The following is a 25,386-nucleotide window of genomic DNA, read 5'->3' as shown; positions in this document are numbered from 1 at the left end:
ATATATGCTGTATATCATCTCTATACCTCTCAAGAATGTAAAATTCAAGACAAGAGATGTCTCTCACAATCATTGATTTGTTGAATTAACATGTAGTTACTAAATGTCAACTTTGTGCTAGACACAATTCTTAGGCACAGCAGTAAACAAAAAGGACTAGATGCTTGCTCTTGGGCTCCCCGATCTCACATTCCTGGGGTTTTTTTTTTAATTAAATTAATATGTATTGGTGATTCAACCCAGGGGGGCTTTACCACTAAGCTACATCCCCAGTCCTTTTTACTTTTTATTTTGAGACAGGGTCTTGCTAAGTTGCTGAGGCTGATCTAGAACTTGTGACCCTCCTACCTCCACTTCCTGAGGGGTTGGGATTACAGGTATGTGACACTATGCCTAGTTTCTGAGCTCACATTCTAATGGAAAGATACAAACCAAGAAAAAAGGAAATATCAGATAAATGTTTTATAGAAAATAAAACAATGTTATATGGTTAAGAATGATTATGGTAAGGGCAACATGGCTATAATTTAGTTTGAATCGTCAATGAAACCTCACTGAGATGTTTTGAGTGGAAAGCTGAGCTGAAGAATTATGGGAAGAAATGGGTATGTTGAGAGCCTAAGGCCAGTTGAGTATTGCTTCAGGCAAAGAAAACTGTAAAGCCCTAAGGTGGAAATGAGCTGAGTACATTTCAGAAACAGTCAGAATGGTTAGATCTTAGAATGAGAGGAGGGAAGAGATTGGTGGGAGTAGACAATAACATTTGATTTTATTCTAAGTACTATTTAAAATATATACACACACTGAATATTTAAGCCAGGTAATGACATAAGCTGATTCCCACTTTCAAAAGACCATTAAGGCAGCTGTATAAACAAAATAATTTTAAGGAGGCAAAGATGGAAGTATAATCAGAAAAATAGTAGTGAAGATTCAAAAAAGTGGCTGAATTTGACATATATTTTGGAGGTAGAACCTGTTGAATTGGGTACAGGATTGGGTAATGGATTGGGTATAGGAAAGAGTAGGAAAAGGAAGAGACAAACAGGAGTAAAAGTTAAGATTATAATCTAACACATTACTATTTCAAGCTCTTCCAATATCTTGTTTAACTGAAAGCACAAGAAAAGGTGGTAGTGAACACAACTATCATTACTTTTTGGATTGTACAGAAAACCTTTCTAAGGGTCAAAGACCAACGCATCCTAGCTTGAAGAGGCAAAAAAGCAGTAAAGAATTCTTTCATCAGTTTTGTGTTTACATGAACTTTTGCTAAGGAATTGATTCTGGATGTGGAAAAGAAATCTCAATGGAGAAATATCTGACTGCTAAAATGCTCCATTCTTTATAGCAGATACTACTGAGCTCCTATTCGATCTGTGCTCCCCTTTCCTTTCTTCCTCCTTGAACTAATTTTGTTCAGGTCTACATTCCTTCCCTATTGCTCAGGACAAGCTGACTCCATCTCCAATTTCAGGAGTAGATCCTGATCAGACCAGCCCTGCTACTTAAAACAGCCATCTGGTTGGCTGCTTTGTGATAGTCTGAGAAGAGCAATCAATTCATTGCTCCCTTAGTTGAGTAGGTCTCACAATAATAATAGTATTAAAAGTCCTATGGGCCCAATATTGTATTTCAAGACATAGGTGACTTATATTTGGGCACCAGCTCCTCATCTGGTGCCCTGTAACAGACACACCACTGAATCTATGGATCATATTTAAGCAGAACTAATCTAATCCACCTAGGAACCTGCATAGCTTTGGTGACCATGGCAGCACATGACAGGCAGGTGAGCCAAATCAGTATAAAAACCCTATCTTTCTTCCAAATATGAAATAATAAATTTACCTTCCTTTAATAAAGCCAGTTTAAAGGAGAATTTTCTACTTCTTGCAACCCAAAATATCCTGATATATTAAGAAAAAATACTGGGAATAAAAGTTCAAATGAGATATACCAGTTATTAAAGAAAGCTAGTGTATTCAAATTGTTTTCAAAACAGCTTTTTTCCCAGACAGTGGATCCCTTTATTTTTTCCCAAGTGACATCATATTCATTTGTCAAATGCCAAATATGAAAGTAGTAGCAAGCAGGATTGGGAGGTCCAGAGTTTCATCCACTTAGTTTTCCCTCTCCACATTTCAAAGTCTGCACACACCTCATTCCACCCTACATAGAAACCTATTAAATACCTCTTTAGAACCATACAGAATGCAGTGTGAAAACTATTGTTTCAAAAATATATTCCAAATATAGGAGGTTGCCATTGTTAAACCATTATTTTAAAAAACAAAGGCATGTCTTTCATGTATAAAAGATTTGGCCTTTAAAATATTTTTGAGTATTGATTATGGCCAGGACATATTGCTAAGAACTTCATAAGCCTCCTCTTTCATCTGCTCTTCAAATAATCAAAGAACCCTAGTGAAACCTGTTTAATGGTAAATCTTGTTTTATGGAAACCTTATATGAGGTTGATCTGTATTATAAGATTAATGATCATATTATCAGAAAAAAAAATTTAATTGAACCAAATAATTCTACTCAGGAAGCTGAGGTACAAAAATCACAAATTTGAGGCCAGGCTAGGCAACTCAGTGAAACCCTCTCTGAAATTAAATTAATGATATTGAACCAATTAAAGAAACCATAGATATAAGAAGGACCTAACAGAGTAGAGGAAGAAGGTCAGGGGAGAGAGGAAAGAAAAGAAAAGGGAAATACTGAGGATTGAAATGGAGCAAATTATGTTATATGCATTTATAAATATGTCAAAATGAATCTCATTATTATAACTATAACACACTAATAAAAGCAAACAAAAGAGCCGGGGCTATATCTCAGTGCTAGAGCTATGCAAGCCCCTGCTTTCAATCCCCAGTACTGAAAAAAACAATAAGCAAATCCACTAATCAAATGTATTATGGTCAGTTTTTGGTTTTGTACTTTTTAAAAAGAAACACAATTTTTCTATGTTGCCAATCCTCCTGCCTCAAGTTTCTGAATAACTGGGACTATAGATATGTACCACTGTGCCATACAAATATTAAGATGGACATTGCCCATAAAGGATACTAGACCACAAATTAACTACTTTCCTTCCTTTCTTGTTTCTGCTTCCTTCCTCCCTTCTTTCCTTTGCTGTGGGTTAAATCCAGAGCTCCCATTCACACATATTAGGCAAGTTCTCTATCACTGAGCTGTATCTCCAGGCCTCATTAAGCTTTACCAATAAATTTAAGTTATTGAACAGTATCCCTTCTTTTCAATTTCTAAAAATCTAAAAGTAATCATAACATTGGAAGCTTTGAAAGTCTAAGATTTGTTTATAGTGAAATTTTTGAAATAAAATAATACATAGAACTTTCTTCACGCGGGATATCATAAGAAATTAGTCTATTTTCCTTAAATGAAAAGTGCCTACTGTATTTTGGTAAGTCTGAGTCCATCTACTAATATACACAATATATTTTATTACAATTAAAAAGAAAAAAAATGCTATGAAATAAACCATGCTGGTTTATTATCATTAATATTATTTTCATTAAAACTATCAGTTTTAAGACAAATCTCAAATTCAGAGGCAACAAAATATGAAAAAAAAGTGTCTTTCTTTGAGGAAATACAGAAATTATATACATATGGAACTTGGTAAACAGAAAAGTAGAGATTCTTAGGCACTGTGAGATGCTTCTGTCAAAAAACTGGTCTACTTACCCTTCAGCATCAGGGTCTAAAATAACAGCCAGCTCTGTTAACACAAGGCCTGCCAAATAATGCTGCTGGCGGAAAGGCACAGACAATTCAAACATATTTGCAATCTTCTGGTCTTGTACATTTGTGGAAAATCCAGAACTCTGTTGGGGAGTGAAGTAGAACAAAAGTATAACAGCTGTGCAACAAAATATCCTACAGTGAGAGCAGCACAACGAATGAAATGTTAGCATTATTAAAAAGAGATAAACAGTACCTGGGATAGCTTATTTTATATTAGTATTAACAGCATCAGAGAAAGAAACTGCTTATTTTTGGTATAGGAAACCATGACAAATCATCTCACTAATGTAATCATTTTATTATTAAAATTGATTAATAGAAAATTTAATTTAATTTCCTTTCTCTCACACAGAAAATCTTCTATTTGTTTTCTTCTTTATTCTCTAAGTCGCCTAACATTCACAATATCATATTCTCAAGGGGAACAAGGCAAATGTTAGAATATACACTCATCCCAGAGTACAAGAGAAATATTTATAGTCAAGGGTACTGGTTTTTGTACAGAAATTCCAAATACCAAGTTATTTTTTACAGAATATATTACCTCTAGAATTATTATCTTTCTGTGGTCTACTTACTGAGTTTCTTAAAGTTTCACTATTGTGAAATGGCATTCTTCCAATATATATTCCATATTCAGAATCACACATGAAGAGTTTTAAAGAAGAATAACAGATTTCAGATATCTCTATAGAGAAATCATCTCCTAATAAATACATAAAACTCAGGTTCCCTCTCAAAAGAAATGCTGTGAGAATTTCTTGGCTAAATGCAATATTCAGTAAGGAGCCAGACAAACAAATGTTTCATTACAGGTTTTCCACATCTTGGCAGAAGATAGTTTCGAAAAGAAAGTAAAAGATCAGTTTGATTCACTATAGAAATGATGTGTTAACCAAGTAGAAAATTACCAATGGGTTGATCCAAATTTGTTGCAAAGATAAAATGAAAAGTTGTGGGTGCTTTCTGATGTTTTTCAGTCTTTCTAGGGGAATTTAACTATTTCTTTTCATCAAATTCCATTTGAGAATTTAATATCTTGAAAACAGAATTAAGTTCAACTTTGACTTTAGACATCGAGAGCTTAAGAAAGTAGCTTGCTTACCTCAGGAATAATATAGCAGAAAGAGTGCTTTGCCAGGAAGGAGGAAAATCTCGACTTCTTTAGTACTAAAACTATAAAAATCCCTTAATCTCAATCTATATGAGAGGACATATTCACTAATTATTATAATTACCCTTTTTTATCATTAGAGAAACTGCTAGCTGTTTATATCAAGTGCTACCCACTGAAAACTAAATGTTCATCTAGTTTCCTTCGGGTTTTCTAAAAACAAGTTGGTGGGGCTTGGCAAGCCTACACTGCAATTTGATTTCTTTCTCTGCTTAGTTATGCTTCATTCCCCCCCAACCCTTCCTTTCACGGGTATTGATCCTTACTAATTATCATGTACCCACAAAGTAGAGGCATAGACTCTAAAACAAATTCTTGGTTCAAAGCTGCCATTTTTGACTTAGTAAACTTTCTATGTTTCCATTTTCTTAACTGTAAGATGGGGATAATAATGGAACTTACCTCCTAGAGTTGTTCTAAGGATTAAATGAGCTAACATTCATAATGCATTCGAAACTGAGCCTATCATACAGCTATTACTCAATAAGTATTATCATTTTTCCATTGTTTAAAACCTTTTCACAAAGGTGAACTTTATATGTATGTATGCTTGCACACTTTGCATACCTGAGATGTTGCAGAGGAAACAGAAGGTGATGGAGATGCAGGTGGAGTAAGTAAGCTGCAGGGTAAGTTCAATGTAACATAATGCTCATGGCTGCAGATGATTCGTAGAAAATCCAACCTCAAAGACACCAGGACACTTGGATTTGATAGTGAATAAAGCTTTGAAGACACCTTGTAAGTATTGTGTAAATAAGACAACATTAATCGATTACCTTTAGCATTAATAAATACTTCTTCAAAATCTACTTTGTGAAGGAAAAATATACCAACAAAATAACCTAATATCACTAAAAATGAACTATCTACTCTTTTTATAGCATCTTGCATTCACCTATATTTATAATATTTATAATTGACTATTTTCCCAGCTACATCGTAAGCTATTTGGGAGTCAGATGATAAACTGACTTAAAAATTTCAGTATCCCTAGGGACAAGCTCAATGTTTGGCAAGTATAGGGGTTCATACATCAAGAATAAGACAGGATGACTTTTGGTTGCAATAGAATATAAAATTCTAGGAAAAAAGGTAAAACAAAAACAAAGTTTTGCAAATATTTCAAGTAGGTCAGTGCCCAAGTATAGTTAGTTAACTCTATTAAGAGAAACAATAAAGACATCCAATAAAGCAGGTCTTCAGAATTTTAAATTTCATATGACCAAATAGAATTCTTAACCAGTAGTTACCTAAAACTCATCTGTGGACCATGTGGGAAGTGCTTCATAAGCATCATGTCTCACACTACCCTTGACCTCCAACTAGGATTAAAACTTAATAATTCTGCAATGGGACACAGAGATCTATATAATTTTTAAAGTTCCTTTAGAAGTTACTTCTGGAACAATGATATGGCTCACAACCACGTGCCCTGTCAGGACCAACAATTAATATTTCCTGAAAGGCAGGTTTCATTAATCAGTTCATAAAAATTTTAGAACAAAATCAGCAGTTTGTGGAAGAAGTCCAGGATGCTTTAAGTTAACTAAAACCAAGATAATGAATTAACATTATGGACTTCAGCAGACCTCTATAAGGTCAAAGATTATACAGTAGGAGAAATATACAGCAAAATGCAGCTACTTTAAAAACTTACTCAAAACACAAGCAATTCAGTTAGCTGTTCATGCTGTATAAATGCTGACCCTGCCTGGTATCTTGAGACTGCTTTACATTACTACTGATCTGACTATCTGCTCCAGAAGGGGAATTAAAGAATCATGAGTGAACCACTACAACTCAACAGAAGCCACTGTACTAATAGCAAAACATGCCAAAGTGCTTGTGCCCTGATAAAACAAATGTACTTTTACCTTAGTAATAACAATACATTAGTTTATGCTACTTTTTTGTTTTAATACCAATAAATGAACGTGCTCTGAAACCTCCAGCTCTGGAAAGAGCTAACAGCATTTAAATTACTTTATGACTAATTACTAATCATTATATATTACCTGTTTATAGCAGGACTTTATAAGGCTAAAGACAAATCCTCTGTCCATAACAGACAATAGATCATTGAGAAAGAATGCAAGACTTATATTGAGTCTCTCAACCATTTCTGTGTCCTAGGAAATGGAATATAAAGCAAAAACCAATTAAAGTATGGTGGTTTAATCTTAGCTTGAAAAGAGATAAGTGGAAAAAAGTTATCACTACCTTCTGAAATCGGGAAACTATATCACTAGCAATTGTGCTGACAAGAGCAGCAATGTCATCCATGAAACGTTCTGGAAAACGACTTTTCCTTGGAGCATCAAGTTTATCATTAAAGTATAAGTGGTGTACCATACTTTTTACCTGAAAGAAGATATAAGCCATTTGTTTAATTTCTTATGATTTTGCTTAACAGTTTTAATAATTCTAAACACTCAGGCTACTTTTTCAATATACCATGTTATTTAATGGGTGGCTGAAACATTTTTAGCTTTTCAAATAATATTTTGTGTGTGTCAAAGAAATAGCAAACACAATACAAGTCAATCACTATATTATCTTCATAAAATTATTCTGGATTTCAACAGAAAAAACAGTCAGTGTATATCAACAGAAAAAAAATCCTTAAAGAAAATTTTTAATTAACTTTGCTATTCCATATCCCCAAATTCTAAGCTTTGAAAGGTTAGAGACTCTGTCTTCACTGTAGTGTTTTTAGTATCTACTGTAAAGTGGCACATGGTAGGAATACAATACATATTTAATGATTAAATATTAATAATAAAATATTAGATAAAAATTAACAGTGATTTATGTTCATAGAATGCTTTTAGAGAGAATCTTTATTACAATGCTGTCATAATGATAATAAAGAGATTTAAACTTTAAATTCAAGGAAATTGAAGCTCAAGTCCTAAGGTTAGTAAACAATGTAACTAAGTCTTGAACTGGTCTTTTGACTTACATTTAAGAAATCTGAACACAGTAGAAAGAATTTTTTTTTTTAAAAAAAAGGTCAAATTTATAATTTTTATATTATAAAAAAGCATATGATTTATAAATTTGCTACTTATCATCTAGGAGGAAAAATGAGTTTTCTGTCACTTATATATGGTCTCTTTACTGCCTTCCTACCCCCTTTCCTTTCTTCATCCCTTACTCTCCTCCACTTTTCATTTTTCTTTCTTCCTTTGTTGTGGTTTTGTTTCTTATTTATTTTTATCTACTCCTTTTTTGGAAGAAAAGTTTCAATGATATCCAGCTTTACAGAGATAAGGAGAAAGAAGAAGTTCCTCAGTGCCAGCATGCTTGTGTTTAAATCATAGTTCTGCTACCTCTAAGCTGTATATATTTAGATTAAGTTATTTAAACTTTTCTGTATCTTAGTAATATGCTAGAATATTGTACCCAACTGAAGAATATTTTTTTAATTTGGTATGTGTACATATATACATGTTTTCTTATACCTATATTCATTCATTAAAATATTAGTTCATTTATTTGTTTTTAATATCATCAAATTAAACAAAAGATGTTGTTTACTGGCTGTAACTGACTTTTCCCTAAGAGCTTTCTAGGTATAATAATGGTGACAGACATTTATAATGCTCATTTTACCTTTGTTTGATATAAAATCTACAACACTGCCATTATACACTTGTACATCCAGACTAGGAGAGAATATAGCACAAGTTTCCTGGAAAAAGACTGCTAGTTTCTGCAACTATCCCTGTAAAAAGAGTTAAAATGAACCTCATTTGGCAGGGAGTATACCAGGGATTGAAATCAGGGGCATTCAACCACTGAGCCACATTCCTGGCCCTATTTTGTATTTAATTTACAGACAGGGTCTCACTAAGTTGCTTAGACCCTGCTTTTTGCAGAGGCTGGCTTTGAACTCACAATCCTCCTGCCTCAGCCTCCTGAGCCACTGGGATTAGAGGCATGCACCACCATGCCTGGCCATGAACCTTATTCTTTACAATTTCACCTCAAACATACTGAGTATCACAGTGTTTATTCAGAAATGTAATACATATAATTTTGTCTTGAAGGTATGTATAAGACCATAAGATGTGCAACAGAAAATACTTCTAAGATAAAAAATGACCTAACACAAAATTGTTCACCAAGGGAAAAAATATTAAGGTATGTGTTTAGTTCGCTCACCATTAACTCAAAAAAGAACCAGGCTTGTTGCAAAGCTGATTCCCGAACACTGCCACTGCAAACAACCCACTGCAAAGCCAGCTCCTCGTGAAAAAGCTATTCAGAAGTAAATCCAAAGTTATTATCAAAGTCAAATCTGATGATAACATAAGACAAATAATAATGCAAGTACAAATGAAGATAAAATGAGGATAAGCAAAAGAAGGCATGTGAACCATTCAATGATGCAGTGAAGACACCCATTAACGAAACGGCTATTTATGCATGTAAGACAGTGGCATGTTGAAGAACTGAAAAAATTACATGTTATCTTGGAGTAAAATGTAATTTTAAAAGGACAGCTGGGAACTAGTCTCCTAAATTGTACCTGCAAACAAAAACTGAACCAAGAACTCACAGTTACAAATAAGATCTTGTTTGTGTCTAAAATACATATTTTTATGTACACAAATACACTCATGAACTTTGCTGGTACAATTTAGGAAATACCTTTAAAATTTTAAATTTTGCTAGAAGTCTTTAATTTTCAAGTGTTCAAGTGTTCAAAATCTTTTTTCAAAAATCATAGAAAATCCCTGCATCATAATGAATATGCATACAAAGCATTTGCAAAGTAGTGTATATTAATATGAAAAAGGACTAACAAAACTGTGCAGAAGGGAAGCAAATCAACATATCTTACTAAGAGTGAAAATTTTTCTAACTCATCTTCCTTTCCCTGGAGATTTAAAACACAAAACAGAAGCAGTTACAGAAACAGAATTAAGAATTGATACATTTTTTGGTACTAAAATTTGATGATCAAATTTGAATTAACTAAACCCTAAATTAAACAGTCAATCCCCCAAATAAAACATTATCTTTAAGTAAAAGAGCTCACATTGGAAAAGTATTGGTTAAAGGCATCAGACAAGCAGTGCTTGCTAAGATGTATTTTTAAACATAACGTCATTGTTTTAATATCTCTTATTGATGATGTAAAGAAATTTTGCATCTATATAGTTGATGGAATCATATTCCCCCTCTATGATTTGTCTTCATATGAATCTACCTTTTTAGTTGGTAAGCGTCCCGTTAATGTTTGTAAGAAACTTGACGTCTCTGTGTGCGAAGACATACGATTACAACTTCGATCCATAGCCTATGGAGTGAAGATGAATGAATGACCAGATAACATTAACATTGCAGTGGATGACTTTGCAGCCCAAGGATTATGCACAGTTTAAAATAGAGTTTTACTATGGTTTCAACAACCATCTATTTTATTGCTCATCTCATTTACAATATTTTAAAGTGTTTTAATAACGATGTATGATAAGTATCAAAATGGCTTCCATATATTTTTTGTTTGTAAAAAAATATTCTAATGACTATTATTAGTGCTGCAAAGAATGAAACTTTTATCTGTGTGATCTCTATCCATGCACATATCTAGTAAAAAATATATAAAAAGTAAAAACATACTTCTCAACTGGTCTCTGACCAAAAAAGAAACCAAGAATTTTATATTTAATAAAGAAAATAAAAAGTTAAAATAAATTTTCATTTTTCACTATTATCAAAAGCTATCACTCAAGTATGTTATGTAGTATAGCAAATATAAATCATTTTTAATATTAAATGGAATTAAAATTTTTCTTTAAGAATAAGAGACTTTCCTCCAAAGCCAACACACAGGTGAGAAGTATATTTAGAGGTATCATGCAGGTATTAGCTATCAAGCAACTAGTCTTAAGTAAGCAAAACCCAGTTCAACTAAATTATAACATTTCATACTTTGCAACACTGTACAAATTAAAATGAATTTTTGCTTCTGTCATTTAATCTTATAGCATGGGGATAATACATTGTTTACATTTAATTTCAACTTACTACCCCTCTTTCTATTCAGTGATTGTGGGAAAAAAAAAAAGACAGTGAATGCTAAACAAAAATGGTATAATAATAGCTACTCTTTAAACCAAATCCAATAGGAAAACTGTTGGGTTTTTCCACAAAAAATATTTAAAATTCCTACTAAAGATGTGCAACCCCTAAAATAGAAACTGTTATAAAAGCCATCAATTGCATAAGCAGCAGGCACTGAAATATTGACAGGGAGTATAGGAGGAAGGACAAGAGAAAGGAAATAGGAAAGGAGAACATTATTGGTGCTATTGGTGGTATTCATGCATAGTAGTTGGAAATATGCTAAGGAAACAAAAATACACACTTTAATGATTAAAAAAAAAGCAAGCCACTGAAATCATAGTATGTACTAAAAAGTAATGTTCTAAAGGGAAACATCAGCAGCCAATAAAGAAACCTCTAATGTAAACACCACCTGTGTTGATTCTGCACTTGGACTGGGGTTGGATCCCCATGGGGCAGCTTTTGGACCACCAGTGTTAACCCAGGAATTGGAGCGATCTAAACCCTAAGCATATAATAGAAAGCAGTTGGAAAGGAAAGAAATATTACATGTTGCATGCTATAAATTATTCTTAAAGAAATCCAGACCTTCCAATGCATGTTTTTAATTAGTACTGTTAAAGCAATCAAAATTTTAGGCACCTATAGAGTATTAGTTCACCAAAATTATATTATTATTTAATATAATTTTTTAAAAAAAGATAACCAAGAATATTAAGTACAGCATTTAAAGGGCCAAATACTAACAACTAAAGTTTTCATACCATCATCCTCTCAAATTCTTATTAAAGGTAGGTAGTTCAAATTAGCATCAGAAAATTTTCTCTGAACTAAACTGAGGTTTAAAGGAAAAAAATCTAAGAAAAACATTTCATTCTATGCTAAACACTAATTTAGTTACATTTCTCATCAGAACTACTATACAATAATACTCCACATTTCTATTTGACCATGCCTCCTCTTTTACTTTCTTTTAGGGACTAGGAAAAATGAAGTAAAATATTATGAAGAAAATTATCCTAATATTTTTTTCCTTCCTAATAATAAAAGTAGATTTGGAGGGGCTGAAGTTGTGGCTTAGTGGTAGAGCGCTTGCCTACCACATGTGAGGCCCTGGGTTCCATTCTCAGCACCACATAAAAATAGATAGATAGATAGATAGATAGATAGACAGATGATAGATAGATAGATAAAATATATTATGTCCATCTACAACTAAAAAATAAATATTTTTTTAAAAAAGTAGATTTGGAGTTCTGTTTTTTGTACAAGTTTTTATTGTACTTGTTGTAATTAAACATAATGGGCTACTATTTTACATAAATATTATAAGAAAAATACGCTGGATCTGTTTATAGGACTTATATCTTTATCACCACCTTCATTAATTTATAGTTTCTTTAATTAATTAATGGGTATGATTAGAAGTGAATTATGTCTGTCTTTATGTGAAAGGGTTACTATGATACCTGGTGAAAGGAACTTAAGCTTTACTTTTATTTCTTAACCCTGACAGATGACCAGAATCACTTAAAAGTTTTATAAAATCAATTACCTCCAAAAATTCTAATTCAACAAACTGAGCTAAGGAAATGAGAACCTGCTAATTGGAACTGGAGCAAGCTATAAGGAATTTTTAGAGGATTATCAGGGTGGTGGTGGTGGTGGTGGTGGTGGTAGTAATAATAATAATAATAATAATAATAATACAACCCAAGACAAGCTGACTAAAATATTAGAGCATGAGTATGGACCCAAACCAGAAATCACCAAAGGAAGGCCAGCCAGGCAAAAGAACACACAAGAGTTGTAATAATGGCAATCAACTTCTAGATAGTAGTGTCCTTTGGGAGACTTAACAACAGCACCTATGTGCAGAGCTCTACTTCAAAACAATTAAATCAGAGTTGCTGGATGTGAGGTCCCAGTATTTTAAAAATATTTCAAGAGATCTTCAAAAGATGAAGAAAAGGCAAAGAAAGAAGTGTAGCTATTTAGGAGTTTGGCTTTAGGAGGAATATTTCCTTTGCTCTTTCCCATTTTTTTTTCTTTCAAGTATATAGAGAAGTTGAAATATGATACAATAATCATCTATTTCTTATTTTTTGACAACAAATGTTTAAAATGGAAATGAAGTTTCATCCAGGTTCTTCTGCTTATTAACTACAAAATCTAAGATAAACTACATAGCTCCAGGAGAAATGATAGTATCTTCTTCAAATTCTAAGGATCAAGTTAAATAGTAGAAGTAAATTAACAAATGCAATATCTTAAATATAGTAAACTCTCAAAGTCAAATTTTAAAAAAAAACTTTCCATACATGTTTTATCAAAAAATACTTTGTAGCAGAGTAAATTAGATATTATACAAATACCAGTAAAATTTGATAGATAATAATTTATTAAAAATAAAATCCCTGCCTTCTCAAAACTCCTTTATAATATTTCTAGTTAAACAAGTTAACACGCATGTATTTCAGGTAAGTTAAAACAAAGTTTTTCACTATTTTCCAAAATTAGGTCTCTACTGTATAAGCCTAAGGTTCTTTCTGCCATATTAGATTTTTTACAATCATTTCTCATGTTACAAAAGTAACAAAACATGAACATCTGAGTTTTGCAGAATTATAAATGTGTTTTTCCCTCCTGTAAGTTTCTACAAAAGAAACAACTTAACCACCTCTTCAAGCTACTTTTTAAGTTACTGTGTAATAATTCTCTTATTTAAAGCTAAGGTATATGATAAAGTGAGAATAAAAAAGTATCTGTTTACCACAAACTTTATTTCATGTATACAATACTGATGCTCTCAATAGTTATAATTATATAGTCAAAGAGGAAGAAGAGGAAGAGGAAGAGGAAGAGGAGGAGGAGGAGGAAGAAGAAGAGGAAGAAGAGGAAGAAGAGGAAGAAGAGGAAGAAGAGGAAGAGGAAGAGGAAGAGGAAGAAGAAGAAGAAGAAGAAGAAGAAGAAGAAGAAGAAGAAGAAGAAGAAGAAGAAGAAGAAGATTGGTATTGAATCCAGGGGGACTTTACTACTGAGTTACACCCCTAACACTTTTTATTTTTAGACAGGATTTTGCTAAGTTGCTTAGTGACTAACTAAGTTGCTGAGGCTGGCCTTGAACTTGTGATCCTTCTGCTTCAACCTCCTTAGACATTGGTATTACAGGTGAATGCCCCTGTGCTCAACTCAGGGTTAACGATTTAAGAAAACCTGTGGCCAATTATTTTTTAAAGCAAATAACTTCCAGGGTTACAAAGCAAATAATTTGAGGATTAAAAAGCTAGTTAATCACATCAAACAGCTCTAATTAAGCAAATTTTGACTGATATTTACTAATGTAACAATTTTATGTTTACAGATCCACAAGTAATAAAGAAAAGATAAACGTAGGTTACAGTTAGGGTATGCGCATGAATGTATCTGAATGGTTTTTTTGATTGCCAAATTCCAGTAACATTTTTATTATTATATATTGTTGTGGTGCTAGGGATTCAACCCAGGGCCTCAAACATGCAAGGTAAGCACTCTACCACCAAGTTGTACTCCCAGCTCTCATTTTGTCCCACAGATATAGAAAAGTTCCTTGAGCAAGGCCCATAATACATGTGATTTGACATCAATATTCATATTATAATACAAAGACTTTGCCTTATATACATAATATCTCAGTGCCTAACACAACAGATTCTCTCATTTTTCACAAATGAAGCAATAAAATTCACTCCTGAGGTAACCATATGATTATATAATTGAATGTTAAAATACTCTTACAATGACTAAGAAAACACAAGTATTTGGGCAAAATAAATATAAACAAAATCTCAAAAATATATGTTTACAACTACTAGAATAATAAATGCCTATTGTATTGTGTAAATATTCTTAAATTTTAGATGTTCTGCATTCAATATTAGGAAATCAAATATAACCAAAACTTCCCTAAGGTCAAATCTTTGAAGATTTTTAAATACATAATTAATAGTAAGGCTGTAAGCAAAAGCACAATTTGATTTTTAAAAATTTTTAGTTGCACATGGACACAATACCTTTATTTTATTTATTTATTTTTATGTGCTGAGGATCGAACCTCGCGTGGGCTAGGCAAACGAATCACTGAGCCACAAACCCAGCCCCAATAACTTGATTTTTTTAAGAAGTAATTTGTTCTTGCTCTGGATGCTCCATGCTTACAATCATCCATTGGATAAATATTTATTAAGCATCTTCAGTATGCTGCACATTTAGTGCTTTAGACATGTCAGTGAACAAATGAAGAAGAAGATAGTAGCAGAATACTAGAGAATTTTTTTTTAATGAGTGAATTATAGCATGCCTGTATATGGATGGGAATGATTCAAAATATAGGAAGAAACAGGGCTGGGGATATAGCTCAGTTGGTAGAATGTTTTGCCTCCCATGCACAAAGCCCTGGGTTCAATCCCCAGCATCATCACACACACACACACACACACACACACACACACACTTTTAAAGTGTGTGTGTGTGTGTGTGTGTGTGTGTGTGTAGAAATAGATAATGCAGGAGAGAGATGAAAAAACTGCTGGAGTAAATTGTAACTATAGGTAGCAGTAATAAGAAATGGGAACTTGTCTACAAATGGAAGGAATAAATTTAGAAAGAAGGATAGGTAATCTATAGCAGATTATTAAGTAGTCAGTAGTAGGTAGGTAGTTATGATAGTACTAAGTCTATGAAATGTTTCTTCTGATAACTTCAGTTTGCCCAGTGAACTGGAGATAAAGTGAAAGGGAAGATGAGGAGAGAGGTATTACGGGGTTTGAGTAACATACTATGGCATGAAATCATTTCCTGGGAGAATAAATGGTGAGCAGCATATGGAGTACAGAATGTAGATTCTTTACATTTTCTGAAACACAATTATATACCATTAATATTAGGAATTATAATTTAATGATAATCCAATATGGAAGTAGCTAATAAGACTTTTCCAATAAAAAGAAGAAACAACACATAAACTATTCAAATAAAAGTTAATTAGGGGAAGGCTGAATTGTTATAAGACAAATTCTCATCTTGTGAAGGCTTTCTCAGAAAGTAGTTTATATTGACTTATGTAAAACTGTTATGTCCCATTTAATGATCTTGAAAAATGGCAACAAATCATTCCAATATATATATCTCTTTAGTATAAATCCTGAGGTTATAATCTATCAAACATATCTATAAGGAATAACTCGAGAATTATGTTAAATGAGGCATAATGCAAATCTTACAGAAGGGGAGACACTTTAAAAGTAGAACCTTGAGGAATATGCTGTCTATAGTAGAAATTTTCATAATTTATAAATATAGCATATAAGTAATGCTAAGTACTACCTCTGTTACAATGAGATATGATCAATAATGAAAACAAGAATTAAAAAATAGGAATTATTTTCCTAATCATGAAAACATATGCTAGCAAGGAGCCTTCTCTTTTTGCAATTGCTATATTACTCAGCTTACTCTGCAGTGTCCCTATATACATCTACACATTGGTCACCCTAGGAGTTCAAAAAGTCAAAGTTGTTTCATAAGAGAGACATTCATACAGATCTTACTGAGATGTTCTAATCACTATTTAAATTTTAAGGCTGCAAAAAAAAAATCTAAGAAACTACAAATTATTTAATATGAATGCACCTTACTATGTGTTAACATTCCTTAATGTAAATTGAGCTTCTGAGTGTAAAATTTCAGTAACTACATAAGCTATCTATTTTTATACAATAAAACTGTAAGAACAGTTCTGTTAATTTTGAGTAATGTTCAAGTATTATTATCTAACAAATCTAGGTCTTTAAAACTTTCATAGTAGTTCAAGTTAAGAGTTGAACATGGATCCTTAATCCTTTATTAATTAATCCTTTATTAATTCTCTTCCTATCCAAATCAACAGAGTAAAATGCCAAGGAAAATAATATGTTCTTTTCCAATAGCAAAAAATAAGAAGTAATATAGCCAAAACACATGATATGATTTATTGGCCTTGGTCTTTGCTTTGGTCTGTCTTGCTTAAACTCTTAAGTTATGTTCATGCTTTACATGTAGAAATGTAATAAGTATTTGGGAAGGTACATAATAAAGATGGATGATTTGAACAAAATATAGCTGGATCTTATACTATATGGCCTCTTTCTTGTTGTCTGGGATAATCATTAATCATCATTAAAGAAATCATACTTTTTTATAAGTCTAGTGCTAAATTCATAGAGTGTCCTGTGAAATGTGGTTCTAATACTAATCAAGGTTAATTTTTGAAAGTGTGGTCTCATAGTTCACATCAATGATGGCATGTCTCTTATACATCAGTCACATAGGTCCCTTTTAATTGTAAAGAAATTCAATCTAGTCATTTTTCACACAAAAGAGTAGGATGCAGATGACAATAAGTTGCATGTAACTAATTATCCTGGATACATTTTAGAATTTGGCAGGTTTTTTGTTTTGTTTCAGAGTATACTAACCAGTTTGTACTAGCAACTATATTTGATAGAAACATAAAATAGTCTTTTTTGACATAATAGAAGTACAATTTCTTGCTTATTCCTATATCAGAATAGAAATATACAATTTCTGACTTATTCTTAACTCATATACGTCTAAAAATTAAAAATAAATTAAAATAACTGAGCATTTCTAATTTGTTCATAAACTGAAAACCAAATTTATGATGCATGTGGTCAGTTTACCTTATTGCCGATGATCGACCGAACTTCATCATCTGGTGATGTTGGAGTCCCAGATATATCTGGGTTACTATTACTAAGGCTTCGAGAACGATTTAAATTAAGGCTTGCAGGTCTCACAGCAGATCTAGCCATTGTGGCATAATGCACTGATCCTCCCAAACCCCCAGGACCTGGATTTGCATATAAAACAGCACAAAATTAAATTAAGAAAATTACTCAGGGAAGGACCTAAAAAAGTCTCTGCCATTATATAAAAATTTGCAAAGATCATGAATTGTTTTTGTTTCAAAACAAAAAATACTATATTTAAAAAAATACCAACAGAAATAAAAACACCTAAGAACAGTCAATAGTTACACAAAAAAATTCCATTTTATAGCAGTTGACAAAACTATACGAATTATAAATAAAATAACTATTTCTTCAGTGTTTCTAAATTACACATTACATGTACAATAAAAGCCAAAATGAATAGGAAACACACATACATACATTACCTTCAGCAAACATGTCAGCAGGTTGAAAGTATATACATGATAATCATTAACTAACTGAACAATTAAAAGGTTGTTCAAATTAAGACATCCCCCACAACTACCACCACTATCCCAAAGTCATACAAAAGACAAGCAACTACTTTAAATACTCTGAAAGGCTGTTATTTTACTGATCAAGAAGAAATGTGAGCTTTTCTAGAGAATAATTTTTTAAATACGTTTCACTGGGTTGTTGAGGAACTGCTAATCTACCAAGTTTCTTCTTTAATGCCCAGCAACATTCTGACAAATCAGGTTCTTTTATCTTAACAAAGAATTTTAAAACACTTTCAGAGACATAGAAGTTATTTTCAAGGTCCATTTCCAAGAATTATCTTAACCAAGATCTCAATTCAAGTTAAAGGAATCTGTATAAATAACGACAAAAGAATAACCTTTTCAGCAACCTAGCATGATGAATGGTATTTAGGCAGTATCAATAAACATTTGCTATCGAATGCACACATAACCTCATGGATGAAAAGAATGTTTCAATCTTGCCATGAACACTTAATTTATGAAAGACAGTTTCTCAGTAAAAACAATAAAATACCTGGTGATGGTGAATTAGGGTAAGAATTTGGAAGGCGAAAAACATAATAGATATATGAGGCAAGAAGGCTATTTCTACCATGCTGATCATGATTTCCTTCCAAGTTTTTGTGAAGTCGATTTATAATTGATGCCATGGCTTCAAAAGATGCTTGACCTAGATTAACTTTTAAAAAGGAAGAAAATAGTTTAACTTTTAGAATCTAAGTTCCATGAAAACCAAGATTTTATTATCACTATAGGATTTAAGAATCATGATTACACATAGCGAGTATATAAAGATAATATTTGATACTAATTTTAGTGATGGATTAGCTGAACCAAAAAGATTTTTGCAAACAAAATGAGAAAAAAATTATTTTACAAATTTAATATGAAACTGTATGGGCTTGATTGGTCAAAAACCAAAACATTACCCAACAGGTATCTGTTATTTCATAAGACAATACAAAGTACATGATTTAAAAAAAAAAAACTATCTTATATATCCCCTTGAGAAGCAATTTTTCATTTTAAAGATGATTCTGAAAGTCTAAACTGCATCCAATAAGCACATATTGCTTTTGTTTATAAAATTAACAATATCAAGAAAAATGGTTAAAACTACTAAAAATATGAAAAGAGAATAGCTGAATAAACAACAGTTGAAATTAGTTCATTTTTATAAAATAATTAGAAGGGAAAAGGGAGCTAGAAAAGCAGATTGACTGTATAGCATTTCCAATGCCTGGATAAGCACTACCTATTCAGTCATTCAAGTCAGTACATCACAAGAAATTTGCAAAAGTGGAGAAATTCTGATAGCACACTGAATATGTAAACCAAACAGTCATTTGGAGCAATGAGCCTCAGATATTGTAATGTATTTAATTAAGACAGGAAATTATGAATAGATAATGAGGCCCAATTAAGCTTTCTAAAAGCAGAATAATCAAACTAAATGGTTATTTAGTAATATTACTCTATATATACTGAACTAGAAGGGAAAGAGACCAGAAACAGAAACCTGAATGGGGTTTAGCAATTCTACCAGTTCCTAGTTAATTCCTCTCCCTGTTTGTTTTCTCATAGTAACTATTTCAAAGAATCCTCAAACTTCAGGTCTACCTTATGTCCTTCTTAGCAAATCTTGCCTTTAATCTCACAGAAGAAATATATAAAGCATGAAATTCCTTAAGTTTTTCAACAAATTTATCAAAAATGGAAACTACTTATATGTCCTCTCCAAAGGAAACAGTGCCCCTTCCCTGTATGAATAATATTATGAACTTTCACTCTTACCTCACACACTTGCTTTATTAACTAAATCCTTTCTTATTTCATATCTTATATTTTTCTCAAATATATCCATTCTTACACCCTAATATGCTCAAATATCTCCATTCTTATTCCCTAAATCAACCCTGCTTTCTCTTCTAAACTTCTTAAATTATTTCTACCTTCAATTAGACTAAATTGTTTTTGTAAATTTTACCAATGGACACTCTCAAATATTCCAGATAAGAGTTGAGGCACTCAAGAGCCTGTTGCTTGAGATATGCCATACCAGCTGAGCGACCTTAGGTAAAAAATTTAAACATTATGTTCATCACTTTACTTACTCATGAAATGATGGTAATAATAGCACCTACTACATAGGGTCATTGTGAGGATTTCATACAGTAACATAAATAAAGCACACAGCACTATTCCTGGAACATAGTAAGTGCTATCCAAGTGTTTGTTATTATTGTTATTACTATATTTTAATTTATACAATCTACAACAAAGAACAATGCTGGCCTGTTTTTTCTTAAAAGCTTTTCCTATAACTTTTGTAACAGGATCTTTCTAATTCCTTAAATGAACTTTTCTTCATCTTTTTTGTTCAGCAGGAGTTGTTTGTTTTGATTTGCAATCAAGAGACTGATCCCAGAACCTTATGCTATTAGGCAAATGCTTTACCACTGAGCCTCATCCCCAGCCCAACCCAATCTAATAAGTTAGTTCAAGTTCAACTTCTTTATAGGACTTGGGTAGAAACTGGGCAAAAGGAGAGGAGTAAAACTTGGCAAGAGTGAGGATAAGAAACATTGCTCCTTCTAGAACAAAACAGAAGAAAATGAAAACAGTGATTTTGAACAAAGGAAGGAAAGAAGATCCATATTCAATGGAGGACAGCAGATGAATGAAAATGCAGATGTGGTAGATTATATGACCTGTAAAATGTAATAGGCTTTCTCCATTTGTCTGTTTTCTTAACTAGTCTGTGAGATCTTCAAGTTAGGAATCATGCCTTGGACAGTGACTATCAGTATCAGATATGCAGTAAATAAGTAATTGATGAATGCATAAATTAATGAGTTTCCATAATTTGAAACTTATTTTCCATAATAAGTCTATATGGCACATTTTATTTTTAAAAATAGTAATTACTTTCTGAAGACATAAATAAATAACCTCCCCCAATAAAACAAGCCTTATTATCAGCAAACAGGAAGCAAGGCTTCTCTTTTTTTTAAACAAAGTTAGAAATTTCAAATTTATAAATTTCATGTTTCATCTTCAAGTTAAAAATTAATTAATTAATTAATTAATTAATTACCTATTTGGCCAGCAATGACAGGAGGTCTGACAACTAAAAGTATCAGTTTATCAAGCAGAAGATGAAGAAATCGGACCACTGGTTCCAACTGTGATGAATTCAGCGCTGAAATACTGCTCTTCAATTCATTTTCTAAGTTATTTTCCATGATTCGCATGTCCCCAATTCTGACTGGGAACATATGTTCATCCAGAGCATTAACCAGAGCAAAAAATTTGTCGAGATAAGGATCCTAAAACAAAAAATAAACAAAAGCACTAAACAATTATAACTATAAAACTTCCCAATCCTAAAGGGCTATGGACCACTGATCTCTCATATTAACTGCTAATACATACACACACACACTATATATATGTTTACCTAAACAGTTTTTCCAATTGAAAAACATCTATTCTAATTATTGTAGGACAGCTGCCTCCAATATTACTGGTTACTCAAGAAATCTATAATACTAATGAAGGCTTTCCTCTTTCAGTTTGGAGCTCAATTACTGTGGCAGGTATCTTACTAATCTACGTGGGCCCATTATTAATGTATTGTCTCCACACCTTTGTCATACTACATATTACTGGAGCCAGTTTCTTCAAACTATACTTCTCTTTTGTTAGCTGCTTATGGTCAGGCTCAGACAGTAGAGTACAGGAGGTAGTCTGGAGGCTTGAGGAATATAGAGAGACTTTCATTCCTCTTAGTTGTTTTACAGGTGATGGCTAGGAGATATGAATGCTGCAGCTCAGAGGTGAGAGACATGGGAAGAAGTGTTCACCACAGTAGTGGTGGTTCTCATATTTCCATAGTAGGGATTCTCCATCAAGTTTCACTGCATAGCAAGGGATGTGTTCTTATAACCATAGCATCCCCTCCTCAGAAGTCTGTCAGCCTCAGGATCCTTTCTAGGTGTCTAAGTCCTTCCTTGATGCTTTCTGTTATTGTTATCTCTGTTATCCTCATATAATTATCTTTTACCCCCATTTAGTTAGCAAATCATCTTTAACCTAGTCAATAATTATTTGCCTTAAATTTCCCACATTCAAATTATTGATGGATTTGTCTCCCAACTAAATCCTGACTGGTATTATTAAACCTATGTCTACATTGCCAACAGAACCAGTCTTATTTAAAGCAGTAGAAGCTTACTCTCCCAGGTTTCTTTATACCTAGAAATAACCATGTGCTGATCAATGAGGTGTGAGCAAGTCTACTGAACTAGGGGAAGATTTACACTTACTTCACAATGAAATTAAACTTCAAGAAAATGTAGCAATGCTGCTCAGCTTCACATTTAAAATTCTAATATAGTTCTACATGTATGTATTTAAATGAATAAAAAAAAATCAATTGAGTTCTAACTATATATTCAGTATATTTCAAAGGATTATAAAAAAAATTTATAAAACATCCTAAGAGTTGTCTTCAATCAATCTTTTTTAAAGGCTATAATATTTGATCAATTTGTTTTATTTTTTATTAATTTTATATCATTGCAATATATTTCAAAAAGTTATAGGCAAAATATAAATATCATAAAAAATCTTTATTACTTTCAATTGATCCTTTAAAAAGGTTATAATAGGGATTGTGGCTCAGTTGTAGAGTGCTTGCCTAGCTAGCACATGTGAGGCAGTGGGTTTGATCCTCAGCACCACATAAAACTAAATAAATAAAATAAAGGTATTGTGTCCATCTACAACTAAAAAATTTATTTTAAAAAGGTTATAATAATTGCTCTATTTGTTTTATGTAGTTTTCAAATTAATAAAATTTTTAATATTAATCTTCAGGACTATGGGTGCCAGGATGCTTGCTAAACAGTAGACAATTGCACTTTATTTTTCCCCTACATTGTATAGATTCTGAACTAGTTACATAATGTATTTTGCCCTAAATTCTTTTCTGTCACATAAGGACAACACATAATCTGTATCCAGAGAAACAAACTTAGGAGTAACCATGTACTGACAACTCTAAAAAAAACTAAAAACAATTATAGAAATGGCAGAAAAATCAGCATGAAAAAGAGAGTACTTCTATATTTAGGAAGACACAATGTGATATTAAGAATTCTCCTATAAAAGGAAAGAATATGTTCAACAGTATATTATCAGGTCAACCTTTTCACCAACCAAGGAACAAGATATATAGGAAGCATAGGACACATCCACTAACATCAGAAAAGGAAAAATTCCATTGGAGTTACTCTGTTATGGGGTCTTACTTGTGTACTGCTAAACAAAACCTAGAGATTACCAATTTTTTTTTTTTTTTCTAAACAGCATAGAGGTGCCATGTCTTCTTAAGACTGCTATCCTAGAAAGGCCTGCTTACATGGTTGATCTTCATTGTGTATCTGTGAACTTGGATTTCAGGCTGGTTTCCACTGCTAGGGAATAGCTCACATGCCTAAACTAAGTAAATAGTATGCTTTATGGTAAACACCTGCCTTCCTTTGGGGAGTCTAGAATTTTAATATGTTTTAGGCAGACGGCCTATAACACTGGCCCCCAGAAAAAACCCTATAAGCCTCTACTGTACCTCCTTGGCTGACAGCATTTTACATATGTTCTTTCAACTTGTTCTATGTGACTTCATCAGATAAGAACTAACTTGGGCCTTGATTCCTGAGGATTCCTCCCAGGTAGTTTTTCCATTCGTTGACTATGTCCATCTTTTCTTTAAAATAAATCAGTTATGAGTATTACTATATGACTTACCCTGCAAGTCCTCCTAGCAAATCACTGAACCTAAGGTGGTTTGGGGAAGCCCTCTAAACATCCCTTGCCTTTATAGGTTGGCAAACCCCTGAATTCTACTTTAAACACTCACCTCTTCTCACTCTACCTTTTCTCCCTAGAAAATCACATTCACCAATTTAATTTCACCTATCACATTTGTTCTATCACCTTCAACCCCAAACTCCCAAATAATTACAACTACCTTTAGGACATTTCCATCTGAAGTGCACAGATACTTCAAACTAACAAGTTCAAAAGTAAACTCATATTAGCTCTATAACTGCTCTCCTTTCTTTTTTTAAAATTTTTTGTTCTTTTTAAATATCCATGACAGTATATTTTGACATACATGGAGTATAATTTATTCTAATTAGGATCCCATTCTTATGGCGGTACATGATGTGGAGTCTCAATTGCTCTCTTTTCATAATATGCTCTACTTTTATATGCTCCAAGTTTACTCTACTTGTACTCTCTGTTACGTTAGAAATTACTATCTACCTAAACTCTAAACTCTATGATATTTAAGGTTCTTCCTAATCTGTTATCAACCTGGGCTTCTATACTCATCTATTATGATTTCCTATGCACTTTAAATTCCATTTATACCAGATTACTTGCTGGTCCTTAAACATAGACTATTTACTATCACTTTGCACGTGTTATCTGCTCACCTGAGTTGCCACTCTCCTTTTCTCAGTATGGTAAATTCTACTTACCAATGCAACATCTCAGTCCTTAGCAAAACAGACAACTTTGTCCTCCTACTTGAAAGGATTTAGCCAAATTATCCATACCATTAGTACTACAATACTAATTTCCATAGTATTAATTTTATTATGATATTTTCCCATTTCCCCTATTTCTTAAATAAAAAACTCTTTTTTGAGGGAGAGGGTATCTCAGCGGCCAGAGCCACATCCCACATTTTATTTAGAGACAAAGTCACACTGAGTTGCTTAGTGCCTCACTTTTTCAGAGGCTGCTTTGAACTTGCAATCCTCTTGTCTCAGCCTCTTGAGCCACTGGGATTACAGGTGAGTGCCACTGTGCCTGGCTAAATGGAAACCTCTTGACAGGTAATATAGCTGACCTCATGGAGCTTACTTGCCATATATGAAGGAAACACAATAAATATGTGTGTGGGAGGGGATACACAAAAGAATTCAAGAGCGTGAAAATGCCAGAGACACATACATACATGTACTCAGTAGAAAACACATGG

At 32.6% G+C, this 25,386-nt stretch overlaps 1 protein-coding gene across 5 annotated transcripts in view; it reads right to left on the bottom strand.

Annotated features, from left to right (window-relative positions):
• Dock7 (dedicator of cytokinesis 7) overlaps positions 1 to 25,386 on the bottom strand; it is a 210,206-nt gene that overhangs the window by 79,709 nt on the left and 105,111 nt on the right. For 4 of the 5 annotated variants that reach the window (XM_076860262.1, XM_076860263.1, XM_076860264.1 and 1 more), the window contains exons 20-28: positions 21,427 to 21,658; positions 18,844 to 19,008; positions 17,755 to 17,924; positions 10,176 to 10,265; positions 9,125 to 9,220; positions 7,178 to 7,318; positions 6,973 to 7,086; positions 5,522 to 5,692; positions 3,721 to 3,860 (exon numbers count right to left, since the gene is read on the bottom strand). In XM_076860262.1, the coding sequence (XP_076716377.1) occupies positions 3,721 to 3,860; positions 5,522 to 5,692; positions 6,973 to 7,086; positions 7,178 to 7,318; positions 9,125 to 9,220; positions 10,176 to 10,265; positions 17,755 to 17,924; positions 18,844 to 19,008; positions 21,427 to 21,658 (1,319 nt within the window). Of the gene's footprint in view, positions 1 to 3,720; positions 3,861 to 5,521; positions 5,693 to 6,972; positions 7,087 to 7,177; positions 7,319 to 9,124; positions 9,221 to 10,175; positions 10,266 to 11,447; positions 11,541 to 17,754; positions 17,925 to 18,843; positions 19,009 to 21,426; positions 21,659 to 25,386 lie in introns of all 5 variants that reach the window. The other variant, XM_076860266.1, reaches the window with a different exon arrangement.

The sequence above is a fragment of the Callospermophilus lateralis genome, chromosome 7 (genome assembly GCF_048772815.1).
Source record: "Callospermophilus lateralis isolate mCalLat2 chromosome 7, mCalLat2.hap1, whole genome shotgun sequence".
NCBI classification, from domain to species: Eukaryota; Metazoa; Chordata; class Mammalia; order Rodentia; family Sciuridae; genus Callospermophilus; species Callospermophilus lateralis.
This window is presented reverse-complemented; position numbering and strand designations above follow the sequence as displayed.